This window comes from Lagenorhynchus albirostris, chromosome 14 (genome assembly GCF_949774975.1).
Source record: "Lagenorhynchus albirostris chromosome 14, mLagAlb1.1, whole genome shotgun sequence".
Lineage (NCBI taxonomy): Eukaryota > Metazoa > Chordata > Mammalia > Artiodactyla > Delphinidae > Lagenorhynchus > Lagenorhynchus albirostris.
The window spans coordinates 24,854,001-24,878,890 of record NC_083108.1 but is presented as its reverse complement, the minus strand read 5'-3'; the positions used below and the strand labels follow the sequence as shown (position 1 = coordinate 24,878,890).

General features: G+C 49.7%; 1 protein-coding gene across 10 annotated transcripts in view; it reads left to right on the top strand.

Annotated features, from left to right (window-relative positions):
• The window catches only part of CTIF (cap binding complex dependent translation initiation factor), a 304,577-nt gene that overhangs the window by 75,447 nt on the left and 204,240 nt on the right, over positions 1 to 24,890 (top strand). For 9 of the 10 annotated variants that reach the window (XM_060170358.1, XM_060170351.1, XM_060170355.1 and 6 more), the window contains one exon: positions 12,643 to 12,714. The exons of the other annotated variant lie outside the window; for it this stretch is intronic. In XM_060170358.1, the coding sequence (XP_060026341.1) occupies positions 12,643 to 12,714 (72 nt within the window). The remainder of the gene's footprint in view (positions 1 to 12,642; positions 12,715 to 24,890) is intronic. 10 annotated transcript variants of the gene reach the window in all.

The following is a 24,890-nucleotide window of genomic DNA, read 5'->3' as shown; positions in this document are numbered from 1 at the left end:
AGGAGATGCCTCAACGAGGCAGAGGGGTCGGTAGACCAGATGTACAAGGGCTGAGTCCTGGGGTCTGCCTACATTTAGAAAGCAGGGATGTGAGGGGGACCAGCAAAAGAGACCAAGAGGGGATGGCAGTGAGGCAGGAGGAAATCCAGGTGAGAGTTGGGTGCTGGAAGCCCTGGGGACGATGTGTTTCGAGGGTGGGGGGGGGGCGGGCTGACTGCTGCTGCAGGGCATTTGGGAGGAGGAGTGAGAATCACCCAAAGGAGCCACTGGGGCCGTTGGTGACCCTGATGGGAGGGGTGACGGTCCAGTGGTGGGGGTGAAGGTCAAGGAGATGGGTTTGAGATGGGAGGATAATACAATGCAGGTCCTCCCTGTATTAAAGGAGTTGCGCTGTAAAGGGGAGAGGCGTGTGGTTCTGGGGGAAGCGAGGTCACCACGGGAGCATTAACAATGAGCTGTGCGTTGATGGGAGCGGTCCAAGGCAGAGGGGCCGCTTCCTGGAGCAATGGCCTTGAACAGGTGAGAGGGCTTGGCCTCGGCTTGGGCCCTGTGGATGGGTGCGTGGGCCTAGCCTGACGTGTGCTGCCTGCCTCCCCCACGGAGTGGACTCTGGTGGCCTCCAGCAGGGCATCCCTCAAAATTTCCTTCAGGTGAAATGGGCTCTTGCAGGACAAGGGTCCCAGGAAGCTGTGCAGCTCCACCCCAGAGGAGTGCTTTGTGAGTGATAGGATTTCTGTTGCCAGAGCAGCCATCGGGGAGAATTGTGGAAGGAGGGGCCCTCCCAGCGCCTCTGAGCCCCCTGTGGGGACAGCTGAGCTTTCAGGATATAGAGCAGATGGGGCAGTTCCCTCAGTCTGGGCCCTGCACTCCCGGCTTCTGCTCCTGGGATTGGTTGGACCTAACCACGCTTGGATGTCCACATCTGGGTGGGCTGTTAAACAGATGTTGGCTTGAGGCAGAGTGTGGAAAACATTTGTACCATCTAGATGCATTCCTTAAACTTTCTGCATTCCCTGAGGTTCCCTGGGAGAATGCGAACACCTGGCAGGGTCCCAGGACCCGCCTGTGTGCAGGTGGCCGAGGGGGACATGTTTCAGTCCTGCTCCCACCAACTACCCTCCCCAACCCAAATACAGCTGGGGTCCAGACTCCAGGGGAGGGGGCAGCTGTGGCAACTCTAAGCAAGGCCAGGGTTAGATGTGTTATTATAACACACTTCTTTAAAAAATACAATCTCTATTGACACAGCTTTACAGGAAATCTTTCTGCTAAAGCACTTTTGCTTGTTTTTATTTAATCTGATGACTATTTTAAATGGAAGCCAAAAGACAAAAACAAAAATAAAAAACCTCAGAGAATGTCCTGGGCTGCCTGTCTGTGGTGGTGTTTTGATGTTTCTGGGAGAGAAAATTGTTAAGAATCTTGGAAACCTTGAGAAAACTTGAGGGAGTGGAGAAGAATGTTGCTTTTCAGTGGGTGAGGTCATTTTTTAGGATCTGAGGGATGACAGTTGACACTCAGGAAGAAAATACCTCATGATGCTTGTGAAGTTGTGTTCTCCCCCACCCCTCCCCCATCAATAACTAGAAAGAAAAATGGATGGATGGATGGACGGATGGATGGATGGACGGATGAATGGGAGAGAGAGAGAGAAGAAACAGAGAGAGACAGAAAAGTGTCCTTTTTTTCCTACAAGAGTAACCAAGAGAATGTATGTTCTAAGTTTCCCAACATGTTTGGGTACCAATTTCAAATTACACCCTCACCCACACCCACACATTTCAAAAGTGCCTATCCTCCAGTGGATTCCAAGTCCCCAGAGGCACATCCTGAGAGCTGTCCTCACTCTGTCCTGGGGAGGAGGGGGATTATAGCCCTATTCTGCAGGAGAAAAGACTGAGACACAGAGATGGAAAATGGCCAAACCCCACTGCTTGATGGTGGCTGAGCTGAGCCCTGGTGCCCACCCCTTCCCCACCTACTTTTGGTTCCATGCTCGATACAGGCTGTGACTAACAGGCTGTTGGGAAGTTAGTCTATTTTTCCCCCTGTGGAATGAGAGTTAGGATTCCAGATCTCATTGGCCATTAACCTTTTGTGGAAGAGACTGGGATGTTATATGTGGGGTAGTTTGGCACTTCTGATGTTAGTGGTTGGTTTGTGGATCATCAATGCAGTGTTCACAACTCTGGCTGCATGTTGGAATTGCTCTGGAGCTCGGACAGATCCCGCCCTAGAGTTGAGTGGAAGGGGGAGGGGCCTGGGCATTGGCATCTCATCCACCCCAACGTGACTCTGATGTCCTGCTCAGGTTGACGACCACAGCCACAGGTGGACTTGTCTGACTGCCTTCCTACCCCTCCATGTCCAGCTGCCTTCCCTTGGAAGGATAGAACGTAGGGCCCTTGTAAAGAGTGGATACATTTAATGAAAGCGTGTTTTACACTGAATGCTTGTTTGCAAGTCAAATGAAGAGCCAGTGAGGGTGAAGAGAACTTCCTGTAGTTCTTTTTGATGCTCTCAGGCACTTGGAAGTCCTGGGTTTTGTCTCATGCACAGAGACCTTACAAGAGAGATGCGACCGTGCATATGTGTAGGATGGATTCAGATCGGCATGATGTCGCCTTCTCACAATGTTTTTCCTTCTCTTTCTTTTTACATTTTTCTTTACATTCTGCCTTGCTTGTTCACTGTTCCCTTATCCCTCTTTTATCCCATTCCCTCACTTCCTCCTGTCCTTTGAATCCTTTTTCCCTGTCATCTTTGCTCATAGGAGGAAGCTATCAATGGTGGACCGCCTATGAAAGGCTTAACAGAAGTGAGTTTAAGGGGACCTGTGGGGTGTGAATGTGGGGACTCATTCTTCTCCTTATTTAAAAAAAATTATTTTTAATGACACAAGTACTGTATGCATATATTCTCATGGTACATAAGAATTCAAATGTTGATTAGTTACGTCCTCATTCCACTGTCTCACCCTACCTCCCACTGGAATGATGAGTTAACCTCCTCACCTTTTCAGTGCTTTTACGTGTGTGTTTGTGTGTGTATGTGTGTGTGTGTGTGTGTGTATGTAAAATACGACTTACAGAAATACATTATTTCACAATCATATATCGTGGCTGGTGAATATGTTGTTCAGTAACTCACCTTTTCCCCATAGCTGTATGCCCTGGGGACTCCTCCAGGCTTGTACAGCTGCTGTGTTCTGTTTAATGGCTGCACAATTGCCCATAGTATGGACGTCCCATTGTTCAACCATTTACCTATTGCCGGGCATTTGGTTTATTTCCAGATTTTCCCCTGGGAATACAAGCTATTTCAGTGAATACTTCTGAACATGCCTCATCCTGCACATATAAAACTGTTTCCTTAGGTGGACGCTGAGAAGTAGAATCAGTTTTAATAGCTGTTGCCAAATTGCTCTCCAAACGCCTGTTGCATTATTCACAGGACCACCAGTGTATTGGGACAAATGGTCTTTTGTCACTTTAATTTGCATTTCCTCAATTTTTAGTGAGGTTGAGCACTTTTTAATCTGATTACCAGCCACTTTTTAAATAGGTTAAATTTTTATTTTACTTTTAAAGCAACAATTGGAAAAACAGAGACAATCAGAGAACAGAGAAAGAAGCCCACCGTAATTTTGTTTTTTAAAGGAAGAATTTTTCTTTTTTTAATGTTTTTAGCTCTTTATTTATTTTTTAAATTTTATTTATTAATTTTATTTATTTTTGGCTGCGTTGGGTCTTCGTTGCTGTGCACGGGCCTTCTCTCTAGTTGCGGCGAGCGGGGGCTACTCTTTGTTGTGGTGCGTGGGCTTCTCACTGCGGTGGCTTCTCTCCTCGCGGAGCACAGGCTCTAGGTGTACAGGCTCAGTAGTTGTGGCGTGCGGGCTCTAGAGCACAGGCTCAGCAGTTGTGATGTATGGGCTTAGTTGCTCCACGGCATGTGGGATCTTCCCAGATCAGGGCTCAAACCCATGGCCCCTGCATTGGGAGGCGGATTCTTAACCACTGCGCCACCAGGGAAGTCCCCACCATAATTTTATGATAAAAACTAGTGTAATTTTTGTGTATTTTTTTTCTTAATACACCTTTCAAGAGTTGAACTTCTAGCATACATGTCACTTTTAGCTTGCTCGTTTATTTAGCATGGTTTCCTACACATTATTTGGTGGTTTTTGCATAAAGTATAATTGTTTAAACCTGCCAGTTACTGTTGGCTAAATAGTGAAATATAATTATAGCTAAGAATGGTTAATTCAGGCCCCATTCTAGGCTCTGGGATAAAGTCATGAACAGAATGGACCATAATCCCTGTCCTCCTAGCTCTTACTTTCAGTTGGAGAAAGACAGGTGATAGACAAAGAAGAAAATAGATGTTAGAAGGTGATACACATGAAGGAGGCAAGAAGGGGCGGGGTGCTGGGCTGTCTGAAAGGTTTACTGAAGACTTTTGAGCAAAGATTTGGAGAAGGTGAGAGTTTAGGTCACTTAGGAACCAGCCTTCCCAGCAGAGGGGGTGTTGAGAGCACAGCTCTGCTGTGGGGACCCCACTTTGATGAACAGCTTTGGGGCCAGTCTGGTGGGGAGCAAAGAGCCAGGTCTGCAGGGCCTCATCGGTGAAACGCCGGGAGGTTTTGAGCAGAGGAGGGACATGGTATCACTGGTTAAATTGGACCACTCTGGGTGCTGGGTGGAGAATAGGCTATAGCAAGGGGCAGGGTGGAAAGGAAGCAGGGGGACCAGGAAGTCCTTGGTTGGTCAGGGTCAGAGGTGATGGTGAATTGGAGCTGTGTGGCACCGTGGAGGTGGTGAGAAGTGGTGAGATTCTCGTACTTTAAGGCACAGATAACATGATTTTCTAATGAATGACCTTGACAATAGCCTGAGCCTATAGAAGGACAGACTTTCCAGAAATGAGCAGCATTGGGGGAGCAAAGGTCAAGAGTTCGGGTTTTGGATGTGAAAGGTTTAAGGTAGTATTGGGTGTCTTAGCAGAGAGGTTGATCAAGCAGTTAGATGCACAAAGTGGCATTCAGAAGAGGGGAATGACCTGGAGAGTCACACCTGTAAATAGTAGCATGTGGGTGGCATTTTAAGCCCACGGAGTGAGGGAGCTTAGACAAGAGGGTCAAAGATTGAGCTCTAAGAAGTTGGGGCTGGGGCTACCCTGGTGGCGCAGTGGTTGAGAGTCCGCCTGCCGATGCAGGGGACGCGGGTTCGTGCCCCGGTCCGGGAAGATCCCACATGCCGCGGAGCGGCTGGGCCCGTGAGCCATGGCCGCTGAGCCTGTGCGTCTGGAGCCTGTGCTCCGCAACGGGAGAGGCCACAACAGTGAGAGGCCCGCCTACCGCAAAAAAAAAAAAAAAAGGAAGTTGGGGCCATGAGGAGGAGCTACCAAAGGACACGGAGGGGTGTCCGTGTAACTCATTTACTCTACGTCACAATGCTGTGAAGAAGATGCTGTTACTGTTGCCAGCTTACATGGGAGGAAACAGAGGCACAGAGAGGTTGAATATGCTGCCTAAGGTCACACAGGGCGTATGTGGTCGGTGTGAGGTTTGAACCAGCTGATCTTGCTCCAGGTGCCATACGCTTAGCCTCTGCTCTGGCAGCTTCTGTCATTATCACAGCTTGGGGGAGGTAGTCTGAGGGAGGAAGAGACTTTCCCAAGGGACAGCGTAAGAGGTAGAGCAGGAATATGAACTCACGTTCGCTGCGTCGAGAGCTCAGGCTCCTGATCGCTGCGTTAAGCTGCCTCCACAGCAGGGAAGGTGTGTGGGTTTCTTGTTAGTTAGTTAGTTTGTCTTAAGATCGGAGCAAGAAGCCTTTCTCCCCTCTCAAATCTCAGCCTTTGGGCAGCATCCCCTCCCCGTCACACACAAGGTTTTCCTGGAGTATCACTGTGGAGGAGAGTGTGAGCTGCCAGCCCGTCTCTGCTCCCACCTCCTCTGTTCCCCCTCTCCTGGTCAGTAAGCCCTTGTGCCAGCCCAGAGGAAGCAGTCGAACAAGCTCCTGACTTTGAGAAACTCCCATCTGTAGGCTGTCCCCATCTCCTCTCAGGCCCTTCGCCGGGAAAAGAGGACGTTGGGTGAGAGCAGTGGTTCCCACTAGACCTTCGAATCGCCCCCCTGGGGGGTCCTGGCACCCCCTTGATTAAGAAGCCGTGGATAAGATGGCTTTTTAAATAATTTTTCACTTTGAAATAATTTCAGATGTACATAAAAATTATAATAATAGGACAAAGAATTCCTTCACCCAGATTCTCCAGTGTTAATATCTTACCACATTTATATTTTTTCTCTCATCTCTCAATAGATAGATCAATTGATCAATAGATTCTGTATAGAGAGAGATTTCCCCTTTATCTCTAAACACTTCACTGTGCGTTTCCTAAGAACAAGGACATTCTCTCTCTTTTTTTAAAATGGTATTTTATTTATTTATTATTTATTTTTAACATCTTTATTGGAATAGAATTGCTTTACAATGGTGTGTTAGTTTCTGCTTTATAACAAAGTGAATCCGTTATCGACAGATGAATGGATAGAGAAGATGTGGCACATATATACAACGGAATATTACTCCCCCATAAAAAGAACATTCTCTTATAATTACAGTATAGGAAATAAACATTGATACAGTACAATTATTTAATCTATAGACCTTTTATTTCACCAGTTTTCTCAATAATATCCTTTATAGCAAAAGTTAAAAAAAAATTCTAGGTTCCTCAAAAAATTAAACATAGAATTACTGTATGATCCAGCAATTCTACTTCCGGGTATACACCCAAAGGAACTGAAAGCAAGGGCGTGACCCGATACCTGTACAGCATGTTCATAGCAACATTATTCACAATAGCCAAAAGGTGGAAGCAACCCCAATGTCCATTAGTGGATGACTGGATGGACAAAATGTGGTCCATACATAGAGGAATATTACCGAGGCTTAAAATAAAGGAAATCCTGGCACCTGCTACAACATGGATGAACCTTGAGGACTTTATGCCAAGAGAAGTAGACCAGACACAAAAGGACAAGTACTGTATGATCTCACTTCTATGAGGCATGTCGAAGAGTCAAATTCATAGAGAATGAAAGCAGAATGGTTGGTATCAGGGGCTTGGAGGAGGGGGGATGGGGAGTTAGTGTTTGAGGGGGACAGTTTCAGTCTGGGATGAAAACATGCTGGGGATGGATGGAGCTGGAGTGCTGGATGGTGGCGGTGGTTGTACAGCAGTGCGAATGTACTTCATGACACTGAACGGTACACTTAAAAATATTTAAAATGGTCAATTATGTATATTTTACTACGATAAAAAATTTCTGGTTCAACATCTAACGCAAGACTATACGTCACATTGAGTTTCCAACATTTTGACTGGCTCTTTGAATTATTACCTATTTATCCCCTTTACTCATTCTGCTACTTGTTGGCTGTGTGACCCTGGCTCAGTTACTTAACCATGCTGTGCCTCAAATTCCATATTTGCAAAGTGGGGGTAATACATGGGCCTTGGGATCTATGTGGAGTAAATGTTAATGTAAGTAGCAGGCTTAGAATAGTGCCTGGATTAAATGAAATCTTTATATTTTCTGGGGATGAGTCCTTTGTTACACATGTTGCAAGTGGCCTCTTACTTGTCTTTAATTGTGTTTGTGATTTCTTTTGTCACACAAAATTTTAGACTTTGATGGAGTTTAAAACTTGTACCTTGGATTTTAACCAGCTTGGAATGTGTTGTCCATGGTACTGGGAGGCAGATTCTAGGGGCATTTTTTCCTCGCTGGCTCGCTGGCTGTCTCAGTCCCTGTGTTTATTGATGGTCTCTCCTTTCCCCTGATGTGAAACACTGTCCTTATCACATACTAAGTTCCCATTTGCACATCTGTTTGTTTATGGGTTTGGTCTTATCAGTTGATCTCTTCCTCTCCTCTTGTGCTGATTCAGCCTGACGGTGTGGCTCTGGCCTTGATACACTTTGATGTCTGGAATGGCGAGCCCCAGGGACTTCAGACGCCACCGAGGGGCCGGTTTATCCTTAGCACTTTCAGCCTCCCCCAGCCTGGGGCTTTTCCCTTTTCGCTCATCCTCCCTCAGCTTTCAGTGACTTCCTCTGTCCTCCATCAAGTCTGCTGCAAAAATTACTGTCCATCCTGGGGTGCAAATGACTGATAATAAGATTTAAATTCTTTTAGCATGAAGTATTTAAAGTGTACCGATAGAAGCAGAGAATAATAGAATAGGCATCTGTTTTGAGTACAGACTAAACATCTGTACTCCCGTTTATTAAACCTTAACCCTGTGCCATCTTTGTTTCATCTTTTTAAATTAAGAAATAAATTATAGCAGTTATGGTGAAGGCCCAAAACCACTCTTGTGAATTCCATGTTCGTTGTTCCCATACATACAGAGTTCCCACTTTTCCTGCCTCTTTGTGTTCAACGACCTTTTCAGGAGGGGCCACCTTACCCCCCAGAGAACTTGCTCCCAGCTGTAAACCCTTCACCTCAAAGGAGAAATGCCCTGGCTGAACCAGGCATAGGGGCAGGGCCGAGGAGAGTGTTCCCCAAGGGGGCCCTTCTCTTGTTCTGGAATCATCTCATACAGATAAGGACGGTTCCCGGAAGGTCTGTGTCTGGAGACTTTTCTAGGCGGCGGCTCAGAAAAGGCAAAGGGGAGGGAGGTGGTGGTGGCTGCAGCCTAAGAAGAAAGAAGAGCGTGGGCAGCAGAATCGCAGCAGCGGGGAGGAGCTTTGAACGGGGAAGGGAGAGCTCCCAGGGGCTTGTAGGGTCAGGCAGCAGCAGAGAGCGGATGTGGCTGGGGGTTGGATGCCACACGGGCCCAGTGGTACAACTTCCTGGGAGAACTGCGGTGACTCACATTTAGTTCCTCCCCGGGGGTCAGGAAAGCAGGACCCAGCTGGACCACACTCCCTCCCCCAAAAGCTTTCCCTGGGGGCCGTGGCTGGGTCTGTGGGGTGGGTTTCTGTGGACTTTGCTATCTTGCTAGCTTTCCTAAACACATCAGCCCTCTGCTCACTGCTTAACTGTATGATGCTCTCAGAGCCACTTCTTCATTTCTGTCTCTGCCTGCTCTCCCAGTGGAAACCTCGATGTTGGACTCTAGCTTCCCAACCAGTGGGTTCCCCACACCCACACTCCGGGCCAGTTCAGCCTGTTCTAGCACAGCTCTGATGACGCCCTCCCCTAACAGAAGCCTTCGGACTCTTTCCACCCAGGAAGAGTCTCTGACCGCTTAGCGGGAGAGTCCTGCTTGCTGCCCTCTGCCCCTGAGCTGGCCAGTGTTCCCCTGCCATGTCCACACTCGGGCTCAGTCTTCTCCAGGGATCCGGGCTCAACTGCTTTCCTTCCCTAGGGAATCCCTCCGAGAGCACACTGTCCCTTCTCAGCCTCGCCCTCCCTCTCCCCGCGTTACTGTTACTGCACATCTCACCTCCCCGTGAAGGGAGCGCCAGTGGCAGGTCCCACACCAAAGGCGCTCAGGAAGGTTGGCCAGCGTAAAGTTAGGGATGACCTTTGACAAAGCAGAGCAGTCTCATCGGAGCGTGGAATCGCTCTGGGAAAGCCTAGCCAGGGGGCTGAGGTGGCACGTGGCTGTGCGCAAAGCCTCGGCTGCCCCTCTGTGCCCGCCTGTCAGGAGCAGCCAGCGTGGCACCCCATCCCCGCCCTGCCAGGGACCACGCGGGGACCACGCTGACCCCAGGAGGAGGTGTGCCCACCCTCAAGTCACCTCTGTGCGAGACATCAAGTCAGCGGTATGCAGCTGGGGTTGAAGTGTTTGGGATGCCCCACTGGAGGAAGCCTTCTCTGCAAGGCTGTCCTGGGACGGGACGAGAAGTGCAGGATCTAGTTCTCTCCCTGCCGGTAGTCACTGCGTGCCTTGACCATCCTCCCCACTGTCAGCCAGCCTCCAACCAGGAAAGGAGAAGCCACTCAAGTATAGAAAGCAGTAAAGCAGAGGGATTGTTTTTATAGTAGTTGAAATAGTTTACAAATATATATATATAAACACATATATACGTATGTGGATTACTTTTTTTTTTTTGGCTGTGCCACGCAGTGTATAAAATCTTAGTTCCCTGACCAGGGATCCAACCCGCACCCCCTTCAGTGGAAGCACGGAGTCTTAACCACTGGACCACCAGGGAAGTCCCTGGATTGCTTTTTATTTTGAAGTTACTTTTGACTCATAGCAGAGGTGCAAAAATAGTACAGGGTGTTCCCATGTACCTGTCCCCTAATATGAATATCTTACATAACCGTAGTACAATGATCAGAACTAAGAAATTAACATTGGTACAATGAGACTTTATTTGAATATCACCAGTTTATCTACTAATGTCCTTTTTCTGTTCCAAGATTCAAATTGGCATCTAATTGTCATGCTTTCTTATTCTCCTCCAACCTGTGACACTCCCGTGGTCTTTTCTTATCCCTACAACCTTGACACTTTTGAAGAGTATTGGTCATTTATTTTTTGGAAAGTTCATCAGTTTGGGTTGCCTGATATTCTCTCACGATCATATTGAGATCGTGCATTTTTGGCAAGAACACCTCAGGAGTGACATGGCCCTTCTCAGGGCATTACGCTGGGAAGTCCACGGTGGTAATATGTTTTATTACAGATGGTATTATCCTTGATCACTTGGTTTAAGGTGATATCTGATAGATTTCTCATTTTTCCCTTTTCTTCTCCTATAATTTCATAAATATCTTTGCAGAGATGCTTTGAGACTACAGATATCCAGACAGAGGGAATTTAACCCAGGGAGTTGGTTACCCAGATAATAAAAGAGCTGAGAAACTAAACAGCCACAAGGAGCCATTACCACCTCTAGGCCTGAGGCACAAAGGGAGGAGATGGTATTGCCAGAGCCCAGCATTAGGGGTCGTGCACAGAGGGCCCATCTGGTGAGGCTGGAGCCTTGAAGGAGACCCAGTCATTGCTGGTAATGCTGCCTGAAGCATAGAGGGATGGGGGAGAAGCACCACGGCTTCTCTCTCTTCCCGTCTCCCGTTGGCCCAGCCCAGCTGGAACCCAGCTGAGTCTGCAGGATTCAGCCCCTCTGCGGTACAGAGCCGGATGGGCAAGAAGTGGCTCTGAGGGCACACTCTCTTGGGACTGGTACCTTGCCTTTGCCAATTCCTTCGAACTGAGCTGTGCTGTCCAATAGGGCAGCCACTAGCCACATGTAGCTCTTGAGTACTTGAAATTGACCTGCTTTAAGCAGATTTCAAAACCTTAGTATCGAGAGAAGTATGTAAAATATCTCATTGATCATTTTTATATCAATTACCTATTGAGATAAACATATATTGAGATAAATAAAATGCATTATTAAGTTTAATTTTTCTTTTTTCTTCTTTAAATCTGGCTACTAGATCATTTAAAATTATGTCTGCGGTTCCTGTTCGTTGGCCAGCACTGCTGTAGAGTACACTTGTACCAGCCTGTATCATCGGCGTTGTAATAAAATGTCTTTCCTTTACAAAGGTCATGCCCTTGACCCACAGTCGGGGGAGGGTGTGTCTAGCCAAGGTTTCACAAATCCGGGACGGTGATGGCTTTGAGCCATCCACACTCACGCACAGTTTTGACCAAGTGTGTCAAACAGAGAGAGACTGGGCTCCTCTGCTTTTTATGAATCATACAGGTGTAGGTCCAGATCAATGTTCACCATGAGCTGGAGAGCCTACGTAACATTTAACACAATAATAAAAGCACCACCATATATATAGATAACACATTACCGTGGAAGAGCTGTACTCTTACTACTACTTTATATCTATGTAGAGATTTTGTGTAGCTTACAAAGTCCCTTCATTTCAACCTTGCAGAGTCACCCAGCCTTGCTGTCCCCATTTTATAGATGACAAATGAAGCCTGGGAGATTACATGGATTTCAGTGGCTCTCAAACTTCTGGTACATCCCTTGGAAAGCTTGTCAAAATGGAGAAGACAGGTGCTGCCCTCAGCGAGTGATTCAGTGGATGGAGATTAGGACCCAGAGACCCCCTACGTGGCAGGGTTTGAGGACCGTTACACTGGTAGTTGTCATCTCACACTTCGGGGCACGTGAGGCCCCTGAGGTCGGTGGTGGGACTGGGCTTCTGATGGCCAGTCTGGGGCTCTTCCCGATGCCATGCTCTCCTGTCAGTCCGCAGGTCCACCGTACTTTGGGGCTGGGTGTACGGTATGACCCACACATACATGCCTCTCCTCTAGCTCCAGCCTTGACACTGTAGGGGGCTAGTGGGCTGAAGAGTGGTTAGGTGGTCAAACATGGTGCTGGTTTCTCAAAACTCATATTTACCCTCTGTGTTGTCCGGTTGGCTTTGGAAGGTAGCTGCTCTTCAACACTTCGGTGGGCTTAGGTGGTAGGAAATGAGTTTGCCTTCCCCACACATACGCCAAAGGGCCACCTCCATGTGGCACTGGGAGATGCCAAGTGGGACCTGCTGGTACAGAAAGATTTGTCTTCGAAAACGGCTGAGCAGGATTTCATACTGGCTCTACTGCAGCAGGGCGGGACCGAGCCTGGGGGGTCAGGGCAGAGTGAGGATGAGCCTGTGTGTCCAGCCATCACTGACCACTCCTTTCTCCCCTGCAGTGGACGGCGGACTGCAGTGATCAGCTGGACTGCAGCTACTCCTTCTCCCGAGGGCGAGCCCCCCTGCAGCAGGTAGGGAGCCAGCTCCGTGCTCCATCTGGGGGTCATCGAGGTCTTGTCTGTCTGGGTTCCTGGGCTGTTCACCGTGGTGCTCCTGAGAGGTGGTGATGTGGGAGTGCGGGAAATGGGACAGGGGAGGGTGCAGTCTGCCCCCTGGAAAGTTCTCCCTGAACATGCAGCCCACAGTGAAGCCCTCCCTGCCCAGAACACATAGATTCATAAGATTTATTTTTAGTAGCAGCATTATTTATAATAACAAACATCTGTAAACAACTACTGATCCGTTGAGAGGAGAATAGATGAATGATACGTGATATATCCTTACAATGTACTGTAATACAGCAATAAAGTGAGTGATCTGTGATACATCCTTGCGGTGGAATATCATACAGCAGTAAAATGGCTGAACTGGAGGTTCGCGCATCAGCGATGATGATGGGTCCCAGGGTTTTGGTGGGGTGGGGGCGCACTCTGGAGATCGCTTCTGCTCCAGGTCTGCAGAGGACTGGAAGGGGCAGGCTGTGGGTGTGAGGGAAGCCAACCAGCTTCCAGGGACCAGGCTGGAGTCCGCTGCTTCTCCCCCTGCTGCTTCCCTGTGAGATCCCGAGGGGGCGCCTGTGCGGGTCGTGTGGCCCGGAGGGAAGGAGGCAGCTGCTCCTCGAGAGCCGTCCCTGGTGACCCCCAGGTCCCGTACACCCTCTGGTTGTCGAGCTGTTCTTGCTGATACTTCATCCCACCTGTGGGAGATGGTGAGATCAGAGACTGAAAACTCCGTCTATCCCCAACCCGCAGTCCAGCCTCCCCCTGCACCTGTCCAGAGAGATGAGGGAGGCTTTATGGGCTTCCGCAGTAACTTGCTCCCAGTTCCAAAGCACCTGTGTTGACACATCGCCTGGCCCCACTTGCTTGTGTCTGACTTCGGTCCATGGTGCTGATGAAACCAACTCTTCTCTATTCTTTTGTGAGGGAAGGTGGGCCGTGGCCTCAGTTCCAGATCTTTCTTAGGCTGTAGGGCTTTGCTATACCATGGGGGGGTGGTGTCGGGGCAGCTGCCCTGGACAGTTCTGTCACATGACAAGATGCTTGTGTGTGTGTTTCGTCGATTCTTAAGTAGGAGGCCATGATAAAGCCAGGGTGGGTTGCTCTGCCACAAACCTGGTGACAGTTCTCTGTGTCCTCAGCTTCCTCATACAAAAACCAGGAGACTCGGTGCCTCTGAGGATCCTTCTGGCTTCTCCATGCATTTACAGACAGGGAAGTTGGGGTCCATGGAGGTGTCATGCCCTGACCAAGCTGGGACTTGAACCCAGGTCTTTGCCTGTCCTGTCCCCTCATCGGCCCTTTACCTTGTCTTCCTGTAGTAGGTAGCCTTCTGTGGAGGTCTTTTGTCCTCACCACTAGACGCTGGTGCTTGGTCATGGACTCCGTTTATACGCCCTAAACCCCTCCAGCGCTTGGCTGAAGGCCTGACACATCAGGGGCACTGTCGCCAGTGTCTGCCAATTATCTGGGGTTTCCTACATGAAGATTCTCTTAACATTTCAGCAGCAAAGGTGGACTTGGATTTGGGGACTCAAAAATCAGAGAGAGAGCTTCAGGGAAGGGTTGAAAGTCTTGGATGGGGACATAAGAGGCTGGTAAATGAGAGACTGAAAAAACAGCTCTCTGTTATTTAGTCAGTAGGTGTCTGGTTCTGGAATCGTTCAGAGTCTTGCTTTTTGTTCTCACTCCTTTATCTTCTTTTCTGGGTCCCCTCTCCCCACCCTTTCTCTCTGGTCCCATTTTTCCCATCACTCTGGACAGGTTTCCAGGGGGATGAGATTGGCATATCCTCCCACTTGCTTCTCATCTGCCTGCCTCACTCTGAGCTGTCCTTTCACAGCTGGTTTCACCCCCTGGAGGAGGGTGGGTGGGGTGTTGGCCAGGGCCGGGGACTTGTGGGAAGGGGTACCCTGGCACCATGAAGACCAGCTGACCCCGACTCCCATCTTAGAAGCAGCTGAACAGTTGGCTTGGGGTAAGCAGGGGCTGAATGAAATGCAAAACGAAATGCAACTGAACTGAAAGAAGAAATTGTAAAAGGCTCCTGTTAGGTCCTTTCTTGGCAGGTGGAACTGAGCATAAGTCCATTATAGGGGACGAGCCCCAGGAAGGGTGAGGCGGGCTCTCAGGATGTAAACCCGCTTTACTTCCCTGATGTGCCCGGAACACGAGGGCTTCATAGTAGGGGTTTCCTACAGGCCATGGGGCCATTGGCACTCCCACCTCCCTCGTGTAGTCTGTCTGATCGTCTCAGAGGGAGGAACGGGGAGACATCTGCTTCCAAGAAGCGGAAGAGTAGCCGGGGCACCGAGGGACAGCCACGGCCTCAGCCCCACGGCCTCAGCCCCACGTGCCACGTGCCTTGTGTGTTCTGGATTCAGAGCCCGTGGTGTCCCCATGCGGCGAGCCAGCTGGGGGAAGCGGGAAGGCTGCTCCGCCTGAGTCCTGGTGAGGTTACACCCTGTGCCGTGAGAAGCTGCTTAGAGCCGAGGAAAGCTCAGCGGGCCCAAGAGTTCAGGGTGTTTGCGGAGGGAGTTTTCATAGATTCCTCTGCCGGGGAGTGTTTGTAGTGGCCTGGAGCATGGCCCCTGAAGGGCAAGATAATGTGTAAAAGAATGCCCAGTGCAGGGCAGGAGACACTGTGCACAGCGTGGCCAGACCTCAGGTGGCCCAGAGCTAAGGCACTCGGGCAGGCCGAGCAGAGGTGGTGGCATCGGGCTGGCCCTCCTGGAAGGCCCCGGACGCTGTACCCCGCGCTGCACGGAGAGACAGGATTGAAATGAGGTGTCCTGAGGTCATCACCTTGGTTCGGTGATGAAAGGCCTGACTAGACATAACTCAGTTAATTAGGGTACGAACAATAGAGTGGTGTAAGCAAGACGGAAGTCTCTTTCTCTCTCGCCACCCTCCTGGGAGGGTGTTCAGGGCTGGCATGGCAGCTCAACCGTGTTGGGACAGCCTCCTTGTTTCTCATGCTCTGCCCTCTCTGGGGTGTTGCCCTTGTCCCATGGCCCGTGCTGGCTCACGTCCACATCCACATTCCTGCCAGTGGGAGCACCCACCCTGGGCTTCGTCTCCAGGAGCCTCTGGTGTCCCCTCAAGAAGCAGCCATCTTCTTTTAAAAGTTAAAATTTTTTTTAATTTTTTGTCCACGCGGTACGTGGGATCTTAGCTCCCCGACTAGGGATGGAACCCACGCCCCCTGCAGTGGAAGAGCAGAGTCTTAACCACTGGACCGCCAGGGAAGTCCGTGAAGCAGCCGTCTCCTGATGCCCTCCGGTGGAGGGATCAAAGCTGGTCAGCATCCCTTGAGTGACATAAGGAAAGCCCCACAATTCACCAGAGACAGCTGCCCCTGCCCACCCTGCCCTGGAGCGGCCCCCTGATGGAGGGGAAACCAGGGAGCTGCCGGCTGAAGAGTGCCTTAGCTGGGGGCAGATCTGACGGGATGCTGCTGCCCATACAGCCTTCAAGGTCCTCTTCAGCCTGGTCCACCAAATGTAGGAACACTGGACCAGCTCATATGAGCACCCACCGGCTTCCTCACTGTACCCTCTCCACCAGGCAGACACCCTCATCCGCACACCAATCCACGGTGTGATCAGGATATTCCGTATGTACATCTGCCTGTCCCCTCAGCCTGCTGGTGGGCCTTGAGCTGGGCGCCACTAGGGCTCCCTTTACATCCCTGACCACCCCACCCCCCAGCCTAGGGCCTTGCACACAGTAGGTGCTCAATTATGATACCTGAGATGGCTCAGACCCGGTCTACGCAGTCATTCCCTAGCGGGTCCTGTTCCTCTGGCCACACCAACTTTGCTGAGCTTTTGGAAGTCATTGGGATGATGGGGCAGCTCTCCTATCCCACATTCACCCCTGGGAAGAATTTCAGGAGGAAGCTGAGGCTAGATTGAGAGTGGGGTGACTGCTCTAGCACTTTCCCTGACTGCCCCACTTTGGGCACGTGGACCCCGGACAGTGGGGCCCACAGGAGGATGCTGAGGTGCTGCATTCTGCCCAGGAAGCTGTGTGGTGAGTCACAGACCATGCACTGAATGAGGAGCTGGGTGCAGGCAGCATTTGAGGATTAGTCATGCACTGGGATTATTTTTGTTGTTTTAATTAATGAATAAAACCAAAAAAACCCTTGCCTTCTCTGAACCCTTTCAGAGGCACAACATAGAGGTAAGCCAGGGTAGGTAGAGTCCCATGAGATGGAAGGAGGGGGCTCAGAGAGTCCAGAACAAAAAAATGGGTTCCACATAGTCCTGAAGAGGCCCGTTAACTGCCTGTAGTCGGGACTCGGCTGTACTGGGGACTGTTTGGCCTCCTGGCAGCATCTTTCCAAGAGAGTTCGTCCGTCCGCCACCTAGTCATTTACTCAGGAGGTCGGATTACAGTTTCCACCTTATTGTAACAGGGGAGGTGCCCGGAGATGATTTAGAGGAAGGCACCTGCAATGAGAGAGTGCAGCCCAGTGCATTTAGACGACATCCCCAGGTGCCGGCCCAGGACTTAGCATTCAGGGAAGGAAGCTGAAGGCATGTGCAAGGTTGTGTGGAGTCAGGTGCAAACAGGTCTTCTCCATCGGCACAGAAATGCCAAGGAAAGGAAATTGACATGCCAGACAGCAGCAGTGCCTCTGATTAGACCTTGAGAAGGACTTCCTGACCGAAGGACTTGTTGGACCACGGTGTTGGCTGTCGAGCAAGTGATGGGATCTTTGCTGGGAACCTGATGAGCACACGTCTTACCAGACAGGTTCATGCAAAGCCCTGGGAAAGGTAGGGATGTGTCAGAAATGGTGTCCTGAGTCCCGGCTGACAGGCTGTGATCCCATACTCCCTGGAGTGAGGAGAGAAGGGCACTCCCCTCTTCCACCTGTGATGCCCGGTAGCAAATCGAAGCATCAGGAGAGAGTGAAAAGAGCCTTGTTCCAGGGGTCAGAAGAACCAGATGTTGACCCAGGTGTGGCGTGCACTCCAATGCCTCTTCCACAAAATGAGACTCCTCTGAGCCTCTCTGGAAACATCTTTCACTGTTTATATTCTGTGTCTCCATGAAGTGGGTCCAAATGGCTGCTAAAATCAGCAGGTCTGGATTTTCCTGATTTCTCTACTGTTCCCCCCACATACCCTGATGCCTGTGTCAACCTGCAGGTTAGGTATATCCTACATGTCAGCATTGACCGTGACCCAAGAGATGACAGATGGTAGGCAGAGGTGAGCCTCAAATGCACTGCTTACCTCTGGCCCACAGAAAAGGGTAGAAGGAATTTTCTGCCAGTCATCTTGCTGCCCTTGAGGAATTATAGTATCTGGTTCAGAGCCAGTCTAAAAACTCAGTACAAATGATATCTGAGTCAAAGTGCCCAGATTTTTAATCAGCTTCTCTGAATAATTAAGAAATATCATGTGTATGTTCATGGCACTGCTCTCTGTTCACTCAGCATTTATTGACCACCTGCTGTGAGCTTGGCTCACATATGAGCTGGAGCCTTTGAGCTCACTACCTGTTTGTAGAGCAGAGGCTAGTGAACATGAAACAGACTAAAGGCCCACACGGTAAGACCCCCAAAGAGATGCCCTGAGCACAGACACTGCAGTCATCCCAAGGAATGGCCCTGTTGCTCTCTGCGGGTAGGGAGATGGCTTGCAGGACATGAGACTCGATCTGTGCCTTCAGGAATGGGTAGGATGTCTGACCAGATGGAAGGGAAGAGAGAAAAAGGTGAAGAGAGAAGAAGCGGTGTTAGCAGAGACTTGAAGTTGGCCATGATGTTGGGATGTTAGACAGGAGGAGCGGGCATAGCTGGAGTCATTGGTTAGTGCTGGGTTTTACCAGAGGGGTGGGGGATGGGGTGTCTGTACACCCCGCTGAGTTGCTGGAGCTGCTGTCCAACCCCACGCATTTGTGTACCTTGCATGGCTTGTATTTTCTCTGTCGTTCCTTACAGGTAAATTCTGTCCCTCTGTATCAGTCAGGATAGCCTAGGAAATGCTGCAGTAACAAACAGCTCTGAATCTTAGTAACTTTAAGCCATCCATTTAGGACCCAGCTTGGTGGAGCAGTTGCCATGTCAGAGGGAAAAGAGCACCAGAGGCAATTCAATGCTCCAACCTAAATGTAACACACATCACTTCCACTCTTAGCTTGTTGCCCAGAACTAGTCACATGGCCCCACCCAACCATAAACACACTAAATAGGAGAATCCTACTATACGCCTGGACCAGGGAAGCCAGAACTGGTTGGTGACTGGCTAGAATGATTGTCACATGCTCCACTTCTAGTGGAAACTCAACAGGGGCTGTGGCTGACTTCCTCCCCCCCTTATCTCCTTTACCACATTAAATCCAGAGCTAGGCAGGTCTCCAGTGAACCCTGAAGATGTGGGCTCTCAGGATGAGAAGAAGCTCAGAGGTCACCTGATCCAACTCCCTGCAGTGCAGGATCCCCCTGCTTCATGAGGCCGTTGGGCTGCTGGACGTTTCCAGAAATGGAGAACTCACTGCTACAAGGCATCTCAGAGCATGTGAGGCAGCTCCACTGATAACAATGTCGGTCTTTGATTCAGCCCAGACCACCTCTTCATAACTCCAGCTGATGGATTTAGTTTGATTCCTTTTGTCCATGGCTATTTAGCCCCTCCCCCACAGTCTGCCATGGCAAGTCTGCTTTCTAAGCTAAGCATCCTCATTCCTGCAGCTATTTCCTTTTGTTGTGGTTCATTTATTCCTTTGATTATTTATTTGTTCTTTCATCCATTGATCCAACCAGCACGTCATCGTTGAGGGCCCGTGTGCCAGCCACCATGCTAGGAACCAGGAATCAGGATGGTGAAGGCAATGGGTGCAGTCTCTGTGTATGTGGAGGGTCGAGTGGGCGGGGCGGGGGGCGCGGGAGATGGGCACTTAAACCACAGTGCTAAGAAGTCTGGGGCATGACACACTGCTTCCCACGTCCTGTCCCATCCTGGGTTACTTTTCTGGGAGCACCATAAACGTAGACTGTATTTCCTCTTAATAAGCCTCCCCAAACTGAACATGGCATGATCTGTGTACTTCTGCTGCTCCCAGCATGTGAGCCTCTCTTTTCCAGAAGATACCATCTGTCCCCGTCCTCGGAGTGACTTCTGGCTCCAGCTCACCTGGAGGAACCAGGATACAACGCTTACCAAACAATATTGATGATCGACTTCTGTAGGGAGAGCAGTCGGCAGCTGTTCATTGAGCCCACGCTGTAAACGGTATGAGCCATGTGGCCTGGTCTCTGCCCTCAGAGTACCCAGAGTCTGCTTAGAGAAAGAAGACTTTCTCGAGTGGACAGGCAACATTCTAGAGCCGCGTGTGAATACCGGGAGGAGGGGAGCTGGCTGCAGCTGGCGTCTGTAGAGGAGGTCAGATCCCCGGGCATGGATGGGGAGGAGCCATGCTGTCATGGTAACGGCATCTGACTAGAGGACTGGAGTGAGGAGACGTGAGTCCTGGCTTCTGTACCTCTGACTCGCTATTCCGTCACTGGTGAGATACGTCATCTAGCCGCAGCCTCAGTTTCTCCTCTGAAAAGTGAGGAGGTGAACTAGACTTAAGGTCATCAAAATGTTTTGTTAAAAGTACAGATTTCTATTTCTGGGAAGATGGAATAGATGTTCTTTTCTATATTCCTCCTGCTAAGTATAACTGAAACCCTGAACATTCTATATAAAACAAATATAAGAAAATTCTGAAACAGAGAGAGAAGGCAGACCAGCTAGAGACCTTGGGACCTGAGTATTGACACAGGAGTGACCTCCGTGGGTTTTCTTTTTGCCTCCTATATCCCAGACTTGAAGCTGAAGATGTGGGTAACCAGGAAATGCCAGTGGACACAGATTTTTTTTTTTTTTTGAAAGTTCCAATAAAAGCCTATTCTCTCTAAGCTTAGATCCAGGAAAAGAATAGAAGCTTAGGTCTAGCAAGATAGAAAACTTTTAGACAATAGCTGCTCTACTCCAGCCAAACAGCACAGAAAAAAACTATAGCACCATCCCCACCGTCACAAGCAAATAAGCAGTGGGAACCTGGACTTCCACACTCTCCGGGCTGTAATGCGGCCCCCTAACTCCTTCAGCAGTGTGGTGTCAGAGAAGGTCAAGTAGGAAGTTGTGACTTTCATCTCTGCTGGCTGGTAAGAAGCTCCCTGCCCCCATGGTATGTTGGAGGCCATGTGGGGAACCTGGACTCCCACCCCCGCTCAGCAGGATAGAGGTGCCCCTCCCCTCCCTGCTGGCATGAGTCAGAGGAGGTTCTACTAGAGAGCTGGGACTTGCACTGTTGCCCGGTGGTCGTGAGGCCCCCATAGCAGGGTCAGTGGGGACCATGTGGAGTCCTGGAACTCTTACCTCCACTGAGCCACGACAAATGCTCCACTGACAGTACTGAGGTCGTGCCCACCCCCCTTTCCCCTGACAGAGTGGTACCACAAAAAGCCAGTTAAAACAGAAGATTTAAATGAGATTCACAGTCTCATTACATAACATGAAAGTGTCCTGATTACAATAAAAAATCATTTGTCATACCAAGAATTGGGAAGATTTCAAAGTGAATGAATGAAGACAATAAATGTCAACACTGAGATGTGAAATTGGACTTCATCAAAATGAAAAACTCTTGCTCTGGGAAAAACCCTGTTTAGAGCATGAAAAGACAAGTTACAAAGAGGGAGAAGATTTTGCAAAACATATATCTGACAAAGGACAAGCATCTAGAATATGTAAAGAACTCTTAAAACTCAGCATTGAAAACAATGCAATTAGAAAATGTACAAAATACACGAGGAGACATTTTTCACTAAAGAGGATATACAGATGGCAACTAAGCACACAAGAAGATGTTCATTGTTAGCTGTTAGGGAAATGCAAACTAAAGCCTCAGCAAGGTATCTCTGTACACCTGTCAGAATGGCTAAAATGAAAAAAGAAACAAAAAACAGTGACAACACCGAATGTCGGTGAAGACGCAGAGGAACTGGATGACTCACACGTGGCTGGTGGGGATGTTAAGTGGTGCAGCCATTCTGGAAAGCAGTTTCTTATAAAACTAAACCTACAAGTACCATATGATCCAGCAAGTGCAATCCCGGGTGTTTATCCCAGGGAAATGAAAACTTATGTTCACACAAAATCCTGGACTTGAACGTCTATAGCAGCTTTATTCGTCACAGCCAAAAGCTGGGAATAAACCAGATGCCCTTCAACAGGTGAATGGTTAAGTAAGCTCTGGCACTCAGCAATAAAAAGGAATCAACTCTTGATACATGCAGTAACCTGGATGAATCTCCAGGGAATTATGCGGAGTGAAAAAAGGCTAATCCCCCAAAGGTACATACTCTGATTCCACTTCTATACCATTCTTGAAATGACAGGATTATAGAAATGGAGAGCAGGTTAGCAGTTCTTCAGGATTGGGGGGGGGGGCACGATGAAGTGGGTGGGTACAGAAACGCAGCAGGAAGGATCCTTGTGCCGATGGAGATGTTCAGCATTCTAGAGGGTATTGCTCTCAGTACCCCGGATGTGATCTGAACTATATGCTTTTATAAGGTTTTCCTTGGCGGGGAAACAGGGTAAAGGATACATGGGATCTCTATTCTTTTTTACAACTAGATGTGAATCCACAATTATCTAAAATAAAAGTTAAATGTTTTAAGGTACAGAACCTTTTGTTTCATCACAGTCTTTCAAGGAAATCTCATGTAGAAAACCAAAAGGGCAGAACTGTCTGGTGAGGCAGGGGAAGGAACCCACCCGCTTTCTCTTCCACTCTATCCACCTCATCACTCTGGGAGCATCTCTGCAGGACTCCTAGGTCAGCCCTGGGCCAGATGATCTCTCAGCCCCTTCCCTCCCTGGCCTTGTGTGGTTCTGAGTCTGGCGCTGGCAGGAAGGGAGATATCTCCAGCAACTGGAGAGTTCCAAGAAGGCCTCCTAGTGAGGAGCCTTGGAGGATGAGATCCTTTCTCTGCACAGAGGCATGGACAAGGTATGGGGCTAGGGACAGCTGAGTGGGCCCCCATTACTTTAGCAGATGCTGGACAGGCAGCCAACCAGAAGTGGGCTCTGCTGTGGCCCAGTCTACGGTAGGTACTAATAATATTGCCATTTAAATCCTAAGGCATGATTAATTAGCCGAGAGACTGGAGAAATATACTTGGCCACAGGGAGTCATTATCTCCCACTCCTCCCTGGGCTTTGGGTCTTAATTCAAAGACAATGAGGGTAGAGAGAGAAGGGACAGATTGGACAGACAGACAGGAAAGCTCCAGAGTGAAAGGAACGGCCTTTTCTGCTCCTGAACTCAGCTCTGGTACCACTCAGGAGGCTCTGTCTTCCGGTCTCTGCTCTGTTGTTCTCCTGCCTCAGGCCTTTCTATTGTAGGAAGATTAAAATATTGGGGGTCCATCACCATCTTTCCTACCAGCACGTGGGGGTGCTGTCCTTGGTGCTGAACATGCTGAACACACACACACACACACACACACACACACACACACACACACACACACACACACACACACACACACACACACACACACACACACACACACACACACACACACACACACACACACACACACACACACACACACACACCCCTAGGACAGGACTGCTTCTCCCTTGGGCCCTGCCCTGCCCCACCCTTGATCTGTGCTTAGGTCCTCACTTCCTGTCTCTTCAAGCAAACCCAGGTCACCCTCAAAGTCTGGTGGTTTGGGTCTGAGAGGAGTTTTGGACCTGGCCTTACAGGAAGCCCCTGTTTTGGCCCAGGAGATGCCTTTGGAGTTCTTTGGTCTCCAAACATCCTGTATAATGCACCACACTCTCCTGGTGTCTCAGGCTCTACTTCCCGCCTCCACCCCAACTCGGTAATCACCATGCTTGTCCAATATGATACTGAAGAGGGATACTGAAGAGGTCTGTGGAGCTGCAGCAACCCTCATGGGGCCCCAGGAAGCAGCTTACAGGCCTAGACTCCTGCTTTCCCCACTCTCAGTCCATCCGTGTTGTTACTTGCGGGAAGTTTTTCCTGGAGTCCAGAGCCACAGTCTCCCCTGGAGCCTGCAGCGTGGGTGGCATGCATCGTATCACATGGTGCTTCACTGCGTGTTGTCTTCAGTTGTTTTTTTCCTTTTCTGTGACTCTCCAGCTAGGTGGTAAGACCTGTGGGGCAGGGACGATCACCTCGGGCCTCTTGTGGCCACACAGTGCCTAGCACTGTGTTAACCCACTAATGTGGGTGATATGTTGGGGCTGGGGGCAGGGGACTTGGGAGGGCATCCTTGGAGAGGAAGGAGAGAGGTCTTGTCCATTGTTTAAAGGGATAGCCCTCCTATCGGCTCCCCAGGAGCCCTGAGTCTGTGGGGTTTGCTTGCTCTTGGCCCTCGTCATGGACAGAATCTATGGAAGAACATTTTGCACCAAGAAGGGGAAATGGACTGGGATTATGAGCCTTCCCAGGAGCAGGGGCTGTACCGCCCTCATGTCTCTGGTGCCCAGGCTGGGCCCTGTAGAGCTGACGACCAGCAGCTGGCCCCTGGTTCTGCAGTCCGGGAGTTCAGGCCCTGGTCCCTGCAGCCTCCTGGTGCTGCAGCCGCAGTCTCGGGCTGGCCAGCTCTGGTGCGGCTGACCCAGCAGCAGACATGCTGGGGAAACTCAGACTGACATGCCCGGACATCCTCTAGTTGGAACTTTGCCTGTGACCCTCCCATTAATGGGGGGAGTCCTCCTGCTGCCCCCTGCCTTGTTTAGCCAGACTCTGCCTTATTTCTAAACCTTTGCAGCCTGGGGTTGTCAACACACACATACCTGTGCACACACACGTACACAAGCAGAAATGACTCTGCAGTTGTATATTAATAAAGAAAAAACAACGGTATAGAAGAGGGTCATTTTTTCCCATTGCACCTGACTTGGCATGTTTTTCTACTGTACAGTGACTCACTCCCATCTTGTTTCATTCACTCATGCACGGAGCCCCCCGACCCTACACATTCTATCTTGCACCCCTACATTCCTTCTTTTCCTCACTGCAAGTGATTTACTCCCTGCACCAGCGCTGCCTTCCCAAGAGAAGAACTCGGAAAACCCAAATGTTCGTAGGGATGTGGG